The sequence below is a fragment of the Leuciscus leuciscus genome, assembly GCF_965113295.1.
Source record: "Leuciscus leuciscus genome assembly, chromosome: 18".
Lineage (NCBI taxonomy): Eukaryota > Metazoa > Chordata > Actinopteri > Cypriniformes > Leuciscidae > Leuciscus > Leuciscus leuciscus.
In genome coordinates, this window is record NC_138742.1 from 15,807,015 (window position 1) to 15,825,829 (window position 18,815).

The 18,815-nt window shown below is 35.8% G+C and overlaps 2 protein-coding genes and 1 long non-coding RNA gene across 4 annotated transcripts; 2 read left to right on the forward strand and 1 right to left on the reverse strand.

Annotated features, from left to right (window-relative positions):
• Positions 1–451: 451 nt before the first annotated feature.
• Positions 452–9,504, reverse strand: fam3a (FAM3 metabolism regulating signaling molecule A). Its single transcript, XM_082146322.1, has 10 exons — positions 9,268–9,504; positions 8,773–8,833; positions 8,567–8,674; positions 7,260–7,283; positions 7,044–7,167; positions 6,647–6,705; positions 6,500–6,550; positions 6,316–6,400; positions 6,034–6,160; positions 452–1,198 (listed from the first exon to the last, which is right to left on the reverse strand). Exons 2-10 carry the CDS (start codon positions 8,783–8,785, stop codon positions 1,100–1,102), a joined length of 690 nt encoding a protein of 229 aa, XP_082002448.1. The 5' UTR covers positions 8,786–8,833; positions 9,268–9,504; the 3' UTR covers positions 452–1,099.
• An 88-nt stretch (positions 9,505–9,592) lies between these two features.
• LOC309481419 lies at positions 9,593–10,531 on the forward strand. The gene is made up of 3 exons (XR_014200009.1): positions 9,593–9,674; positions 9,839–9,978; positions 10,411–10,531. It is a non-coding gene; the product is annotated as an uncharacterized lncRNA (long non-coding RNA).
• A 115-nt stretch (positions 10,532–10,646) lies between these two features.
• On the forward strand, positions 10,647–17,656 carry idh3g (isocitrate dehydrogenase (NAD(+)) 3 non-catalytic subunit gamma). 2 transcript variants are annotated; one of them, XM_082146320.1, is made up of 12 exons: positions 10,647–10,858; positions 10,983–11,080; positions 11,167–11,282; positions 11,391–11,451; positions 11,649–11,781; positions 13,530–13,663; positions 13,760–13,862; positions 13,958–14,104; positions 14,631–14,725; positions 14,878–14,938; positions 16,424–16,562; positions 16,691–17,656. In XM_082146320.1, the coding sequence occupies exons 1-11, from the start codon at positions 10,763–10,765 to the stop codon at positions 16,523–16,525; spliced, it is 1,146 nt and encodes a 381-aa protein (XP_082002446.1). In that variant the 5' UTR covers positions 10,647–10,762; the 3' UTR covers positions 16,526–16,562; positions 16,691–17,656. The 2 variants fall into 2 exon arrangements, with proteins under 2 accessions (XP_082002446.1, XP_082002447.1); XM_082146321.1 differs by having other exon boundaries at positions 10,648–10,858; positions 16,424–16,551.
• The last annotated feature ends 1,159 nt before the right edge of the window (positions 17,657–18,815 follow it).

Below are 18,815 nucleotides of genomic sequence, written 5' to 3' on the forward strand. Positions count from 1 at the left end.
CCTAATGCTCTAGTATGTTTAATACTTTAATTTATCAAGGGAAAAAAAGACAAATATGGCCTACTAAATCACTATTGGATTACTTACTAGTAATAAAAATAAAATAAAAAGGAAAAGAGAACAATAAAGTAGGCTACTAACAAAATTGTACACTAGCTAGTTTCTAATGAATACATATTACAATAGATTTTCATTAAGGCTGATTAATAAAAGCAATTAATAAAAGGTCATAAAAGTATAAAAATACTTTTATATATTCGTAGATCAAATTGTTGTAAACGGTGATTTTAAGTTTCATTACAAATTCCTGATTCTCTTCTGCCCTCTAGTGTATATGAGCAGTAATGCCGCTGTCCATGGTGCTTGTTTGAGTGCTTTCATTCGCTGACAACACGCGATCCTGAGTTTCACGCAAGAAAACCACATTCCATTTCAAATAGCCTACAATTACTCTGGTCAAGCACATCTGTGTGTGTTTATTATTAGATAAGATAAACGTAATCCTCCACATACACACACACACAAAAAACTGTCCTAAAAAACTGAATGATGTTAAGATTGATTCCTATCAAATATTGTTTACAGTGCATTTCATCAGTGCATACTTTCACATAAAACACCTGGAAGAAGATTTGTGCAATTTATGACAAAAGTCTTATGACACTTTTCACAAGTATGGATTAGATTAGAAATAGGTCTCCCCAATGGACTCTCTGGACATTCTTTAATGTGTAATTGTGTATATAATTATCTGTCTTTGAATGTAAATGCAAATGCTATCCTTCAGAGCAACCGCTAGACACAGCTTTTATACAATCAACTTCACACATTTTAAACAGTATATATAAAATCTTTCTAAACATTCTGTTCAAACATATTTAAAAAAATATAATAAAGAACAAAGAACAAAAAAAAATTATTATTCTTTGGTCAATGAAACTATTCTAATTCTAATTCCAATGGACCAAGCAGCTTCTTCCACTTCTTTGTTCACTTCAGATAGTCGAGTCACTTTCTGAATCAAAGCCAATTTTGCATGTTAGTGCTCCTTGATTTTTGAGTTTGATCTGTTCCTACAGTTCAAAGTCCCCGTGAGTCCTTAAGTTTCTAACGGAGCGCGCAGAGGAATGCAGCCATCCATCTCCAGTGACTCAGGCCAGCCTTCATATTTATTATTGCTTTTACTGTTCTTCATTCGCTGAAAGACAGAGAAAAGGAGGTAAAATCCCTGCTTTAGGAATTCTAAACTGTAATGAACCTTTTCAAAATGGTCTCTTAGCAAAGCTCTTCCCCCTTTCCTTACTGTTGTTCACTCAGACAAGCTGTCGGAAACATCCAAACAGCTCAGTTTGCAGAGAAATGTTCTCAATGTTCTCAAATGTGCTCAAAGTTGCACAAATTGGATATTATATTATACGTGGGCTAGAATGAAATTACAAGGCGTTTTATCGCTAATTTCTGCTTTAAAGAAACACAGCAATTAAAGTGATTACAACAAGACATTTTAATCCAAAGAGGCTTGCAAATGAGGAATATTAGAAGCAATTTATTATACAAAAGCTAATTTGAGGCTAAGCTTGAGAGGAAGTAAAGTGTTTTTTTACATTTATTTCTAGCAAGTGTCTTTAATTGTGGTTTAGGTTGCAGAAAAGGGGATCCACACACACACATATACATATACATATACTGTATACACTACCGTTCAAAAGTTTGGGGTCAGTAAGATTTTTTTATGTTTTTAAAAGAAGTATCTTCTGCTTACCAAGGCTGCTAGCCTGGGAAAACCCAGACAACTTCCGGCAAATTTAGATTTGCTCTGCAAGTAGTCTGGCAAAGAGCTCATTCAAGCCCATTTCTAATCCGTCGAAATCGCGGCACCAATCAGAAACGTTGGGGCGGGGCTTTACACAATGACGATCGCTCTGATTGGATTTAGGTCTATCCAATTGCGCCCAGAGGCATTTGAGCGACGTCCGTTGATGAAGCGCACCGACTTTTAAATGCATTATTATATTCAAATTGCAAACACATGAGGACAGTCTCCCTGAAAGACCCACTGGCAGATGAACGTGCTACTACATTTCTCTCCGAAACGGTAGGAAATTAAATTAGATTTAATAGAGGATTTTAACTGTGACAAGATGATTGACAGGGCAGTTTACGCGACAGATCCGTCCGATAAAGATGACGAAGTAGTATGTCCCAAAGCTTGCCTACTTTTTTGCTACACATTCAAAAGTAAATACCTTTTCTTCACAAAAAGAGATGACAATCGCTCTGATTGGTTTTAGGTCTATCCAATTGCGCCCAGAGGCATTTGAGCGACGTCCGTTGGTGACGCCCCTTTGGAAATGAGTTATTAATGAAGCTTTGCCAGACCATAACTCAGTTACTACTGAGAATGGTCTGGTTTTAACCAGGCTACAAGGCTGCATTTATTTGATAAAAAACAATAATAATAAAAACATTTAAAACAGTAATATTGTGAAATATTATGACAATTTAAAATGACTGTTTTCTATTTTTATATATTTTAAACTGTAATTTATTCCTGTGATCAAAGCTGAATTTTGATCCTTCAGAAATCATTCTAATATGATGATTTGATGCTCAAGAAACATTCATTATTATTATCAATGTTGAAAACAGTTGTGTACAATTTTTTTTTCAAAATTCTTTGATGAATAGAAAGTTCAAAAGAACAGCATTTATTTAAAATAGAATATTTTCTAACATTTTAAATGTCTTTACTGTAACTTTTGATCAGTTTAACTCATCCTTGATGAATAAAAGTATTGATTTATTTTATTTATTTCCCCAAAAAATAAAATAAAAATTCTTATTGACCCCAAATTTTGAACGGTAGTGTTTAATGTTACAAAAGCTTTAGATTTCAGATAAATGCTGTTCTTTTGAACTTTCTATTCACCATAGCATCATGAAATAAAAATGTAAATAACCGTTTTCAACATTGATAATAATCATAAATGTTTCTTGAGCATCAAATCATCATATTAGAATGATTTCTGAAGGATCATGTGACACTGAAGACTGGAGTAATGATGCTGAAAAAGCTTTGATCACAGGAATAAATTACACTTTACTGTATATTCACATAGAAAACAGCTGTTTTAAATTGGAATAATATTTCACAATATTACTGTTTTTATTTGTATTTTTAATCAAAGCAGAAGATACTTCTTTTAAAAACATAAAAAATCTTACTGACCCCAAACTTTTGAACGGTAGTGTATATACACACATATACATATAAATATACTCTTGGATCCTGCTTTAAAGGTTCACGGTATAGCGGTTTTTAATTTCTCAAGTATTTCACAACAGAATGTTCATAGTCCACACCATGACTGCATAACACTGCTTTTTTTTATATTGAATACTGTAAAGCTGCTTGCTTTAAAGCATCTACATATATTGTATATACCCAGATAGCACATTTACGTCTCTAAGATGTCTGCTAAAGATCGCTTAATCTGGAAAACATCTGTTGTGTACAAACATCTGATAAACATCTTAGAAAAAGCAGTTTTACATACATCCTAAATCATAAACATCTTAAAGACATTTTCTAAATATCTATTTAACATCTGCTCTCAGATTCAGTGTTTCCCGAGTATTGGATTTTAGCATGGCTTATTTTGCATACTCTTCTCGATCTCCTCAATGGTTTCTTTATAGTGGGAGCCAAAATGAGTACTATGGCGTTATTTTTATGTCAAAAGTTATGAGCGTGTAAGACATGCTCACGAGCACATTATGTTATTTCGCACGCGCAAAAATGAACCTTCAGCTGGCATGATAAAAGTACTCGCGCACAAATTCAACAACCGAGAGGTGTACAGGTAGCTGCAAGCGAGCGCCTGGCATACTCTCATAGGTTAACTCTGCTTGTACAGTGGAATCCTGCTCGCGCGCAGCGGGCTTCTGCTCGCGGAGTGCTGTTTTGCTCGCGCAGTGGATTTCTGCTCGCTCAGCTGATTTCTGCTCGCTCGAGTCTACATGACTTTTGACAATTTGGGGGCGGAAACCAAGGAGGGCACTGACCCTCTTATGATTGGTCACTTTCATCATGGAAAATCTTGGGAAATCCTAAACCCGCCCACCTTCTGACTCAGCTCGCTCTGCTACTCCAGCTATCTCTGTGTATATTTTAGACAACGAAATATGTGATAAAACACCATACTAACTATTTTCGTTTTCATTTAAAGAAATCTTAAACATGATAGCCACACACATGTGGTTCAGGCAACGCGTATTGATTATAATCACTGCACATAACGTTTGCCTATTTATAAAAAAAAACAAAATATAAAACACAAACCTGCCTCTTTTCATTTTAAATATAATATAAAACCATTAAACATTTTAATATGGTCCAGGCAATATGTGCATTTGTACCAAACAACAGATTTTGCAGTAAACAACATTACAGTTTTTAAAATTTTTACATACAATTATTACAATTTAAAATGACAAAACTCAACCCAGTCTCTTTTTGTTAAATTTCAGTTTTTATCAATATTAGCCATTATAAAAGTATAAGTAAAAGGTATAAGAAACTATACAAATAAAGCTATACATATAAGCTATTTATCTTTACCGTTGTATGGTTAGATTAGAGCGCTGACTTTGTATGTTTGACTGAATTGTTTGCTTTATTTGTATAGCTTCTTATACCTTTTATAAGAAGCTATACAAATAAAGCAAACAATTCAGTCAAACATACAAAGTCAGCGCTTTTAAAAAAATATTATGGCTATTATTGATAAAAACTGAAATTTAACAAAAAGAGACTGGGTTGAGTTTTGTCATTTTAAATTGTAATAATTGTATGTAAAATTTTTTAAAACTGTAATGTTGTTTACTGCAAAATCTGTTGTTTGGTACAAATGCACATATTGCCTGGACCATATTAAAATGTTTAATGGTTTTATATTATATTTAAAACGAAAAGAGGCAGGTTTGTGTTTTATATTTAGTTTTTTTTATAAATAGGCAAACGTTATGTGCAGTGATTATAATCAATACGCGTTGCCTGAACCACATGTGTGTGGCTATCATGTTTAAGATTTCTTTAAATGAAAACGAAAATAGTTAGTATGGTGTTTTATCACATATTTCGTTGTCTAAAATATACACAGAGATAGCTGGAGTAGCAGAGCGAGCTGAGTGACGCGCGCTGCGTCAGAAGGTGGGCGGGGTTAGGATTTCCCAAGATTTTCCATGATGAAAGTGACCAATCATAAGAGGGTCAGTGCCCTCCTTGGTTTCCGCCCCCAAATTGTCAAAAGTCATGTAGACTCGAGCGAGCAGAAATCAGCTAAGCGAGCAGAAATCCACTGCGCGAGCAAAACAGCACTCCGCGAGCAGAAGCCCGCTGCGCGCGAGCAGGATTCCACTGTACAAGCAGAGTTAACCTATGAGAGTATGCCAGGCGCTCGCTTGCAGCTACCTGTACACCTCTCGGTTGTTGAATTTGTGCGCGAGTACTTTTATCATGCCAGCTGAAGGTTCATTTTTGCGCGTGCGAAATAACATAATGTGCTCGTGAGCATGTCTTACACGCTCATAACTTTTGACATAAAAATAACGCCATAGAGTACACACTTCAGCTCTATATACATCGACGTGAGCCGGTATAATTCTAGCGTCTTGTGAGCTGGGTTTGCTAATGCTAACGTTAGCGATGCACCCGTGCGCTTCTCCGCATCACAGTTTGCGTTCTGAGATAACACTGCCATCTAGTGGTCCGGTTTAAACAGAACACAAAGCCTCCGACACATCTTGGATGTGAACAAATAAATAAATATTGATGCAATGTTTTTGAGAATCGATACAGTATCGCCTTATATAATATTGCGATATTCACGTGTATCGATATTTTCTACACCCCTAACATAAATGCATTCATCATAGGTACTGTGACAAAAAACAACATACATTTTATTCTTCAACCTAAGCTTGAATCAAAAAACAATGACAATAATGTATATTTCTTTCCATAAGTCCTACCTGTTCAAATGGACTCTTATTCTCTATTCCTTTGGCTCCAACAAACACCCAGCTGTCCCTGAAGCTCAGTTCCTTCGCTGCCGTACTCCCCAGCTCCTCGAACAGCCGCCGGGCCTCATCATTTAACCTGTGAATGGGTTAGTTAAGCACTCTGATTTAAAATCCAACAAGAAACACTGAAGGAAAAGAACCCTGATATGCTCTCGATTTATGAGAGATTAGGTCACAGAACAACAGTAATCTGGGTTTAAAAGAGGAGTGCACAAATAAATAGACTCTTACTTGGTGGCAGGGTCATCAAAAGAAGCAACAAATACTAGCGTTCCTTCATGGAGAGGTCGAAGAAACTTCAGCAGCTCTGCAACCTCTGTGGCGGAAAGAGAGAAAACACTCATTGTTAGGAGCTGATGGACCACATCCATGAGCAACCTAACCAAATAATATATCACCCTAAAGGTCAACTTACCTCCTACCCACATATCAAATGCTCTTATTTCCAAAACATCTCCACTGACCCCTGAAAATAGAAATATTCTTATTAATTATTACTTGTTTAAGTGAATATGTAGTACATTCAAGCATATATCAGTATAAAATAATTTGAGCCATTTACCATTTATTAAAGCAATATTGAGACCTCTGCCCACATTGTTTTTAGCACTGCTGACAAGACTGTAAGACCAAACAAGTAGAAGTCAAACAACATTTTCGTCAAGAAGTCAAGACACTTAATTCTATGGTAGAAGTTAAGGGAGGATCAGAAAATGGAATATGAATATGAGCAAAACACAGGCACGGAAAGAGAAACCAATGCCTACTTGCATCACGTTCCCCAATAAGATTATGAGTCTGGTAGTCATGGCCATGAGGAAAACAAAGACGATGTCATGAATACCAGTGGAGACAGAACAAGAAATAGGGAGGGAGGTTGCATGCGGAGCCAAGTGTGCCAAGCTCATTAAAGAGACCGACAGTGATGCTGCAGCATTTAAAAATGTCAGGCAACTTGCATTTTATCCTCCAGACAAATTTTGGGGCCGATGACATTGGCAGCGCCAGAAGTCAGCCGGAATGCGAGATGTTTGGGGGGGCACGGTGCTGACAGGCCACATTTGTACTTGCGTGGTCGTGGTTCTGCAGGAGAGAAGGTTATTGCATTGAATGATCAGATTGCTTAAATGTTTCTTCTGAAAATGTCAAAGTATATGTACTTAAAATCATTTTACCTGGAGTGGCTTCTTCTTGTCCACCTATGAATGATATATATATAATCAAAGTTAGCCTTACAAGTCATATAAGATAAAACAAATGCTACATAATACATGCATATATCACATTTACACACACAATAAAAAAAATTAAAATAAATATTGCAGAAACATCTCTTCTCTGATGAAATGTTCACTGGTCTGGGCGGGGCGGGGCAGGGCGGGACAACCTGTAACTCACATGAGATCACAGCAATAGCAAACCACAACGATCAATGATCCAATTCTTTCCTTTGGATCTTGATCCAAAATCAACATTTTCTCTTGTTTGAAAAGCTGTTTTACTAAGATATACATCACAATGAAGAAAAGACTATCACAACTTCTGTTTCAATGCCGACTTTAAAGAAAAGTGGCATGATCAAGTTGGGGAAATAATAGATGATTTTGCACAGCACCGTAACAAAACCCTGACACATTTACAATAACACACCAATCAGGTGTAGCATGCAAACTCAAAATACCTCAGTTAGATCAAGTTCAAGTTTATTTTTAAAGCACATTTAAAAACAACAAAGATTGAACCAAAGTGCTGTACAATTAGGTAAATACAGTAAGAGAAATCTAGATTAATAAGAAAACTAAATTAGATAAGAGTAAGTTAGCAAGAGAAAAAAAGGAACTTAAAATAAACAAGTCATACAAATACAAATGAAACTCACACAGCTAAAACCCCTATACATCTCAAGCAACACCATAGCCTAAGGAGAAAAGATGTGTCTTCAACCTTACAGAGAATGGAAGTGCATTTCTCAACTTGGGGGCCGCAGTTACAAACACCGGATCGCCCTTGGTTTTCAAGCAGGAACGAGGAAATACCTTCGTTAAAATAAGTTTTGTGTGTTTGGGTTTTTAGATAACTAGAAAACATTTCCTGAAATGATTTAATAGATATAAATTGTAAATGATTCAAGTTGCTTTCATATTATTATATCATAAAGAATTGAAATGTTCTGCTTGCAAATAAAATAAGAAATACTGAACGATGCAAGCACATTTTTTCTGTGTACGCTGTACAGATCTAGTAAGGGAAGTTTTTGCTCATGTGCCTGAAATGTCCATGCAATAGAGAGAGGCTTTGCTCGGCATGAAAAAAATAATAGAGGGAACATTGCATAACACTGTCAGTGGTTACAGCGTTGAGTAGCTCGAGACAGATTTGTCAGTTAACTTTTAAAGCTACTAATAGATCAACATATGTTATTTGCTCTCCAAGATAACAGCATTGGCCATGAAAAAACCTATATCATATAAAATAGCCTTACCACTAAAGAGCGTCCTTATTAAGGAGTTCCCATCCCCTCCTAGCATTGAATTCGCTAGAAGCCAGGTGAAGCCCAAAATAAGTATCAAGGCAACAGCACGCATGGCCACTGGGGAATACAAAGGAAGGAAATAGTACTTTAATGTCCATGTGAGAAAGAAGATAAGGAACTTATCTAGCCCATGATAAAGGATGAAATGTACAGACCTGCAAACCTCATGGTGGACAGAAGTCAAAATCTTGTCAGCAAATGGCCACTTTTAATATTCTGTTTGGAGCAAGAAAGACAGCATTTATGACAAAGACATTCATCATGAGCAGAGCGTAAGTTTTCAGATGAAACCCTTGAAAGGAGTAAATTCAAAAGAACAGGATTCAGTAGCCTGTCATTCAGGAAATGCAGGCTAGCTGTTAACGCTTACTCTAAATTTTAAACATACTTGTAAGGAAGTTTGACTCCTATGTCTGCTTTTGATGTTAATGCATCTAGCTGGACATTTAATGGCTAACATATGTTTTAATTTCAGTTTTAGCCCACTTCTATGACATCAGACCTGATAGTCATTTGGGAAGCAAACCTCCCTGGAATTGAAACCTTGGCACCAGCTTCACACGCAAATCTGTTCATTTAAATAAACAAACTCATTTTTAAACCGGAGCACAATAATTTAATCAAAACACACAAATAATAATAAAAAATACCTTTCAAAATGTGGAGTGACCCTGTGCAGGTTTAACGTTACAGAACAGCTTCTCTCTTGGGGTGTGAAACTGTCACGACTAATTTGCTCGCGTCCAAAACACGTTCATCTTAAAACCTGTGACGACTGGGTTAGTCGGCAACAAATACAACGAACACACAATTCCGTAGCAACAAAATATCCTTGTTCGTCGACCTCTAGAAGCGTACATTTGTTGCCAAAACACCAATCCCGATGACAATCTTCCGGTTCGAGCTTCGAGGTCCAACAAAATGGTGAGCACGTGGTTCTTTTGCCCACCCAGTATGCAAATATAATATATGCTCCACTTCCTAGTGTTTATTCAGATTATATCCAAATTACATTTGACCCATGCAAAATGGTGTTATTTACATAGATAGAGAATATGTAAGTAAAATAGACATCTTCTATACATTCTTTAATAATTTAGGGTTGAGATGTTATAGCAGAACGACATATTTAAATGTACAATAACAAATCTGTCTGATTGTAAATTTGTCAGTGGCAAAGTAACTAATATACTTTTAAACATTTATTTTTCAAAAACGCAGCCCGGAACTATTCTTCACCGTCGGTGTTTAATCCGGAAAATAACACACACACACAGACGCATACTACTGTCATGATCATGGCCACTCTTACTAAAGCTTTAAAACCAATCTTGGGAAGGCAGTTGGGAAATGCAGCAAAGGCAAGGCATTTTATTTACACAATATGACCAGAGAAACCGTATAAATACAAGTAATAATAAGAAATTGTTTCTCAACGTGTCCTATTATCGTGACATTTACTAAGACAAGGTCAGAGTTAGCTTGCTAAATATCAGTGTATGTATTACTCCGCATTATACATGTATTTTAGCTCTGTCAGTTCACATATTTGTTCATTTATATTTAAAATTAAATTGGGACGTTTAATCACTGCGATTGACTACATGATTTCAGTGATTTGGCAGTGTCTTAAAACGTAGTGAGCTGCCAAAGTACATAGCATTTTTTGCATTGTAGTCATTAGATGTTGCTGTATATGTCTGCAGCTTACAAGGCTTTGAAACACTAGCATGATGTGAGAGGTGGTGTAACATTGTAATGCTTAAAGGATTTTTTTTTTTTTTTTTTTGTAGGTCTTTGGCGCAGCAGCCAGCAATCAAAGAGGAAAACCTACATACACAGTGGGTTGTTGTCTTTACATGGCAGCTAATAATACCTGTCTACATACATGGCAGCTAATAATACCTGTCTACATACATGGCAGCTAATAATGCCTGTCTACGTTGGTTTAGACCTGTATTGGTCATGTGCTAGTTTCTTTAGTACAACCCAGTAATTTAGGGCTAATAATGTTTCCTGTTAACGATTGTATTTTTCGTTTTTTGAAACTGAGCCACTTGTTTCAATATAAGTTGAAATCTATCTATCTGATATGATTGGTTATTCATTGTAAAGATGTCTTCAACATAAGTTATAAGATAATGAATGGTGGTTCCTAATTCTCTCACTAACTGTGGATTTTTTTTGTCTATTATTCTTCTTCACCTCCGGTCCTCCTCTGTCTTGAAGGGACAAATCATAGTAAGTATATGGAGTGACATAAGTAAACATAGAAAGCATGATGCCAAAGACCAAAGTTATTTCCATGATTACCATGCACATGTAATATAGCCACTGAATGTTAATTCATTATGTTTGTTTGCAGCCTCCTCCTGCCAAGTATGGAGGCCGGCATACTGTAGCATTGATTCCTGGAGATGGAATAGGACCAGAGCTGCTCAGCCATGTGCGGGAACTCTTCAGGTTTGTCAAATCAATACTTTCAACAAATATAATTTGTGTCTGGTAATGATGTGTTGCCACACTAAGATTTGCATATTTAATCACAGGTTCAGCTGTGTTCCTGTGGACTTTGAGGTGGTGAATGTAAATTCTTCATTAACCAGTGAGGACGACATCAAAAATGCCATTATGGCCATTCGCCGCAATGGAGTTGCTCTTAAGGGTCTGTACAATCAGCTACTTATTGACAATGTTATAATTGTTCCTCTGTTATTAGTGAGATTTTAGATAACAAACTGTTTATATTTAATAATTAATCTTTTTTTCTCAGGTAACATTGAGACCAACCACATAATGCCCCCTAACCACAAGTCAAGGAACAATCTTCTACGGTAAGGCTGAAAGACGAATAATTACACATAATTTATTTATACCAGCTCCATCAGATGTTTATGATGCTGTACAAAAAGTTGTTGGGCCCCTCAGTTTGAGAGAGAGTGCCTCAGATTTGGCCTCCAGTCCATCACTGTGTGTCTAGACTGGTTCACCTCCAACCACAGCTCTCTCTCTCTCTCTCTCTCTCTCTCAGCACGAGTCTAGATCTGTATGCCAATGTGATGCACTGCCAGTCACTTCCTGGAGTCCAGACGCGCCACAAAAACATTGACATCATCATCATTAGAGAGAACACAGAGGGTGAATACAGCAGTCTGGAGCATGAGGTCAGGAGTTTACTTCACCCACTCAACAGACTTTCACACAGCTCCACATCTTTCCTCACATACATGAGTTGACATGAATTGATCAATAAAGACATTAAAATGTGTTATTCTATTGCACATGAAGAAAAATACACTATTGTTCAAAAGTTTGGGGTTGTTAAGATTTTTTATCAGAAATACAGGAAAAATTATAATATTGTGAAATATTATTACTTTTACATTTATACATGTAGCAGACACTTTAATCCAAAGCGACTTGCAGAAGAAGAACAAAGCATTCATCAAAGAGCTAACAATCGTTATAGTACACAATGCCAGGTTTATTACAACTTAATATTACAATTTAAACTGTTTTCTATTTTCTTTATGTATTTAAAAATGTAAATTATTCCTGTCAAAATCATTCTAATATCAGGGATTAAAGTTCTCTGTCGCTACGAAGTCTACGAAGGATTTCCGTCAATTGCAGGGTTCCCGCCTGTCCTTATGTCTTAAATTCACTTTTCATAATTTTAAGGCCGTAAATATGCTTACATTTCTCAAATAGTGTAATAAATGTCTTCATTTCAGTTTGAATAGGTCTTAAATTAAGGAAAGATGAGGTGTATTCACCCTGCCGAGGGGGATGTGATCAAAGCCTGGAGTGGATAAACACGAACCAGGATCACTATAGCAAGGACCTCGGTATTTATAAAATCCTGCGTATGGCCCTGCTCATGCTGTTCACTTTTCATATATATTCAACATGAATAAAATTAAAAATAACATTATATTATTTATAATGGCTAGGTTAAAACAGATATTATATTATGTATAGTTTGTGATATTAGCTCACTTTTCGGCAAAAGCTCTGTTGGCTTTTATTATCTAAGAAATAAAACTTGTGTTAAAGTTATGCGAATGGTTAATTATTTTTATGACTACATCACAAAGAGTCAAGTCTTGTAAAAGCATTAGGCTAGATTGAAAACATTGAAATTTCATAAAGTGTGTAAATAATACAGCAGTTCAAAAGGGCCTTTCTTTAAATGCAAATTTTCTTTGAGTATTTCATTTGTGAAGGTAAAGCATGTAAAAAAACCTGCTCCTTTAAAATGTGTGTGTGACAGACTGTGGAATGGGGTTTGGCCGAGGAAAAAATTCCAGTCAAACGATTTTTTTTTTCTTTAACCCCTGTAATATGCTGATTTGGTACTCAAGAAACATTTATTATTATTATTATTATTATTATTATATTATTATTATTATGTTTAAAAAAAAAACAGTTTTGCTGCTAATATTAATGTTGAAACTATGATCATTTTTTTACCATGATTTTACCATGTTTTTAAAAAGTCAAATGAACAGCATTTATTTGAAATCAAAATCTTTTGTAACATTACTTTTTACTGTCACTTTTGATCAATTTAATGCTTCCTTGCTGAATAAAAGTATTAATTTATTTCAAAGGGAAAAAAAAACATACTGACCCCACACTTTTAAATGGTATTGTACATAGTTAGCATTCATCATTTTGAATATTTGTTTATCATGGAATAATAGTACAATAAAAAATTGCCAAAATTAATGTAATAACTTAAAGTATATATATGTATGTATATGCGTGCATGATGCCATGAAAACACATTAAAAAAAACTTTCTATGTCCCCCACTTATGTGCAAAATATAATTTTTTCCTACTCATTTTATGTTCTCTTTTATTTTATCGGTCAGTACCCTAGAATAAATAATTTTCTTTGTGTTTCAGAGTGTATCAGGAGTTGTAGAGTGTCTGAAAATCATCACGAGGACCAACTCCCTCCGCATCGCTGACTATGCCTTCAAACTGGCCCGAGAGAAAGGTCGCCGTAGGGTAACGGCTGTCCACAAGGCTAACATCATGTTAGTTAGTCTACTACTTGTCTGTACAATTAATTCACAGTAGTGTCACAAAAATGAATGTGTTAATGATGTGTTCTCTCTCTCTTCTCTTAACAGGAAACTGGGGGATGGGCTGTTCTTGCAGTGCTGTAAGGAGGTGGCCTCTGGTTACCCAGACATTGAGTTTGATAGCATGATTGTAGACAACACCACCATGCAGGTGAACAAATAATCAAACAAACTATGCTGACCATTTTGATGTGTTATGAGAAAGCAAAATAAGCCTGTTACTATATTTACTGTGGTTTCTTTCAGCTTGTTTCTAAGCCCCAACAGTTTGATGTCATGGTGATGCCTAATCTCTATGGCAATGTAGTCAGCAATGTGTGTGCGGGGCTGGTGGGTGGACCCGGTCTGGTGCCTGGTGCCAACTACGGACGAGACTATGCTGTGTTTGAAACGGTTGGTTTGAAGGGAAAAAATGGAGCAATTAGCACAATCCTAACTTGCAGGAATGTTGAAGGTCACCCCTTAACAATAATCCTTGTATTTTTAGAGTTTTATTTACTTTGGCCTCGGTGTTAATAATAATTGCAGTCAGCTATGTAAACAGCTTTAAGACCAAACAGAACCCTCTGTCCGCATGTGAACATGAGAGACTTCTTTCAAAAACATTAAAAAAAAATGTATTGGTAGTGTACTTTTCAGCAAATCAGTCACAACTACTGGGTGAATGTTATTTCACCTAGGCTGATCATTCATAAGACATTTTATTACATGCTTATGTTAACTTAAGTGTATTGAAATAGAAAGATACTACGTTTTCATGTTCTCCATGCAATATGCTGCATCAGCATTATTCATAGACCTATTTTAAAAGAATAATGCTTATATATTATTTCTCTATTAAAATTGAGCTATGCCACTGAAATTAAAATGCAAATATCGAGTGACGTTTAGATGGCTGGCTTTAAATATGTTATAACAGGCCACCAGGAATACAGGAAAGAGTATTGCCAACAGGAACATCGCCAACCCCACTGCCATGCTGCTTGCCAGCTGCCTTATGTTAGATCATCTCAAGTAAGTGAGGACCTCATGTGTTATTTTATAAGTGTTCGCTCTTATGATGGTAATTTTGCTGGTTGTTAGCTCTTGTATCTTTAACTTAATGTACAGTCAGAATTTCCCTGTTGTATAAAATCTATGTTTAGGATATGACTCTTATTTTTCAGGCTTTATGACTATGCCACCATGATCCGAGGTGCAATTCTCACCACTATGAACAAGACCAGGGTCAGTCATATAGATTCTTTGTAAAGTATTAACTCAACCTCTATACATTTTAAAGTTGGTCTAGCACATCTTGTATGGCAGGTTCTAGATCACAACTTGGATACTGCCAGGTGTGAAAACCTGCTCATCAAGTTACCATTTAGACCAAAGGCATTCTACCATTCTTTGGATTTTTGCATGAAAGATCTCTTTGTAGTAATGATTCTTTCTATTTGTAATATTCTTTGTTTGTAGTAGATAATTTGTAGTAATATTATTTGACTATAGATCTTGATATAGTTACACTACCGTTCAAAATATTGGGGTCAGTAAGATTTGTTTTTGTTTTTGAAGTCTCATACTCACCAAGGCAGCATTTATTTGATAGAAAAATACAATTAAAACAATTAAAATTGTAAAAATATTTCACAATATTACTATTACATTTTAAATTCTATTTAAATATATTTAAAAATGTCATTTATTTCTGTGATGGCAAGGCTGAGTTTTCAGCATCATTACTCTAGTCTTCAGTGTCACACTCTAGTCTTTCACTAGTCTTCAGAAATCATTCTAATATGCTCTAATATGCTCTTTCTAATTGGTGCTCAAGAAACTTTATTCTTAATGTTGAAAAGAGTTGTGCTGCTTTGTGAAAACCATGATAATTTTTTTTTTGTGGATTTTTTTTTATTAATAGAAAGGTCAAAAGAACAGCATTTATTTAAGATTGAAATGTTTTGTTACATTAAAATGTATTTCATATCAGTTTTGATTAATTTAATGCATCCTTGCCAAATAAAAGTTGAGTTTTTTTCAATCTTTCCAAACTTTTGAACGGTAGAGTATATGTGCTTGAAATTGAACTCCAAAAATACTAATGGCATTACAGTATCTTATAGTAATGTCTATTTAGGTAAAAAAAAAAAAAAAAAAAAATTGTTGTAATGCAGTGGTTCTCAAACCTGTCCTGGAGTAACCACCAGCCCAGCCTACACTTCAGGCACCTATACGTGCCACAATGCAGTGCGATTGTGACATCACCACATATCTCGTCTAATCACCACCACAGCAAACAACTCTATGATATATTAATTATAATTTTCTTAATTTAAAACAACCCAAACACACCTATATATATTTGGATGCTGCATTAAACAAATTCTTAAAGGGAAAACATTTTTCAATAATAAATCAACTCCATAGCTGATTTAAAGTGATCAAGGGCTTAGGACGTTCCAGTTCAGCCCATTGCAGTTTCCGCCAGTAGTGGGCACTCGTGCAACGTAAGCAATGACGTATATCCGAGTGAACGAGACGGAGGGAAGTTAGCGAGTGAAGGGCATGACAATTTTGGACTGGAACGCAGCCCAGGTCTTGTAGTCTCTACTAATGAGCTCACGAGTTGAATCAGGTGTGATAGACGAAGAAAACAGGGCTGGTGGTACTCCAGGACAGGCTTGTGATCCACTGTTGTAATGTGTTCTGTGATGTTTCCTGTTGTAGTTGCACACAGTTGACATTGGGGGGCAGGGCACTACCTCAGAAGTGGTTCAGTCTATCATGAGGAACATCGAGAGTGGCGGTCCCCTCACCACTGAGATCTAAGCCCAGTCAGCATCACTCCACAACTGGTACAGGGCAGGTCTTGTACATTATATTTTTTTGTCAATCAGTCTATAATCCATAACAAGCCTAAGTTTCCTTCCAATTCCTATTTGGTAGATCTGTTAATATTTCATCTCAACTTTTCCCTTTCCAATTTACTTTCAGATGCATCAGCTTCATGAGGACATCTGTCACATGAACTCCCAAGATTCATTTGAAATGCAGCATACTTCAGCATTGTGCTTGTGGTGTTTCTTGGGCATAGTGGTCTTTCCTTGGGAACTGCAGAGCTTTTAGATGTATCATATTGTATCTAAACGGTTATATTGTTTAAATGCTACGCTAATGCAGTATTTATGAGGTTCTTGCATTGGGTTTCTGTTTCTGCTGCTCAATTGCATTCCAAATTTGATCCGTTCTTAACATGTTATTCTAAAACACAATGTATTCATTTTGGGTTCATAACTTTTATGTTTACTTTAATGAACCTGAATAATATGAACAAACCTCCAACTGTCCATTTACAAAATTATACTTGTATAAACTACTGCATTTTACTTTTCTAACAGCCTTACAGTGTTGGGTGTTTAGATGGACTTCATGCTCTGGATGTCCATCAGATGATATTTTTTCATTAGACTTTATACTAAAGTATTATTTAAGCTTAATACTTAATGTTGGTCTACTGTTGCATCATTTAGTTTAGACCTTTATGTTAATTTAATGTCTTGATATGCAGTGCTTAATTGTATTATTGATGTGTCATACTGTCATCTTTTGAGTTAAACATGCACATTTTACATCAAACATACAAGTCCATGCAGTTGTCATGCCGTAAAGCAGTGGTTTGCAGCCTTTTTGACTCTTGGCTGTCCACAACAAATTTTTTTTTTTTTACTTGTAAGTTCTACCTGATAAAATATATCAGAGCTTGACATTACTATATACTGTAAATTATAAACGATTTTAATTGAAATAATTTTAAGTCATCTTGAGGCCCCCTAGTGGGTCCCGGTCCCCCTGGGTGAGAAACACTGCTGTAAAGGTTAAAAAAACTGTACTGTCTCACAAATCATTAATGGTTCAAAGGTAATCCAATGACATAATGAATAAAATGGTTGTCCTCTTTAAGATGTCTTGTTTATTGTAGATCCGGTGATTAAAATAGAACATAGACTGAGAAATTGGATGTCCCTTAACAATCAGTCATAATGCACATTTGTTTTTTTTTCTCACATCTGACATGCCATATTCAAAGCTTGGAGTCTTTTCTGAGAAAAAGAGTTGTATCAGGTGTGTTAGATATGGGATGTGTTCAAGATGTGTTGTGTTGGGGCTTTCGGGAGCCGGAGAGTTTGGCAGAACACTTACAGTCCCATTAAAGCAAACCCTGTCCAAGTGAACAATAGTGACAAGAAAACATCAACTCTCCAGTTGAGGGATTATACCTTTTTGTGGCTATCGCCGAATGTTCGGTATTTTGAACCAAGAAAAAAAAAAAAAATTCTGCAGACATCCATATTTGCAGGCCAACGTACTGACTAAAGGATTGATATATCAAGTGTGAGTCTGGGCACTAGAGGGCAACAAATCATAGATAAATGTATCTTTTTGGAAACAGCTTTGTGCATAACCAATAAAGTCAGTTCAAATTGATTCTTAGCCACAAAACCGCATGTGTTCTTTTCCAAATAACCTGACAAGATGACATGAATATCTTTTGATTGTTTACAGCTGGACCTTTCTGTGTGGAAAAAATAGCACGATGTTCTGAGTGGGAAACCCAAGGGGAATCTTATAAAAAATAATATTACGAATCTTAAATAGAATATAATTTCCAGTGACATGCGTCAGAAAAAAACCCAGCCATTTCCCACTGCCGTTCAACAGCCTTTGCAATCGCTAACAAAATACAGCAGCTGGGGAAAATATGTGGAATGTTATTTGTAGTACATTATACAAGTCTATGAACAAATAGACATGTCAAGGACTGTGGTTAAATATCCTGTAGCCCTGTGCATCAAGTGTATTCAATGAGAGCCAAAAGGAGTGGGGTGGCTTGTAAAAAGCTGTGAATATTAGAAAATGCAGATTGATAAAGGTGATGCCTTGGAGAAAGTCTTGAGAATTATCCATTGCTGTGACCCAATGCATGCTCTGAACTCAATCAGTCGATGTTGAATATTTCATGTTCGCATATTTATTTGTTCGAATAGTTGTGTAATAAGCAGGATGATGGACAATAGCCAGTCAGTATAGCAAAATAAACGTAGTTTGACCCAGTCCCAAT

Coding starts and splice junctions, on each gene's coding strand:
- fam3a (XM_082146322.1), bottom strand. Junction 7,284..8,566: donor AATAAGGACGCTCTTTAGTG/GTAAGGCTATTT, acceptor TATCATTCATAG/GTGGACAAGAAGAAGCCACT. Junction 6,706..7,043: donor ATTTGTCTGGAGGATAAAAT/GCAAGTTGCCTG, acceptor TTGGTCTTACAG/TCTTGTCAGCAGTGCTAAAA.
- idh3g (XM_082146320.1), top strand. CDS start 10,763: ATGGTGGTTCCTAATTCTCTCACTAACTGTGGATTTTTTTTGTCTATT. Junction 11,452..11,648: donor TCAAGGAACAATCTTCTACG/GTAAGGCTGAAA, acceptor TCTCTCTCTCAG/CACGAGTCTAGATCTGTATG. Junction 11,782..13,529: donor ACAGCAGTCTGGAGCATGAG/GTCAGGAGTTTA, acceptor TTTGTGTTTCAG/AGTGTATCAGGAGTTGTAGA.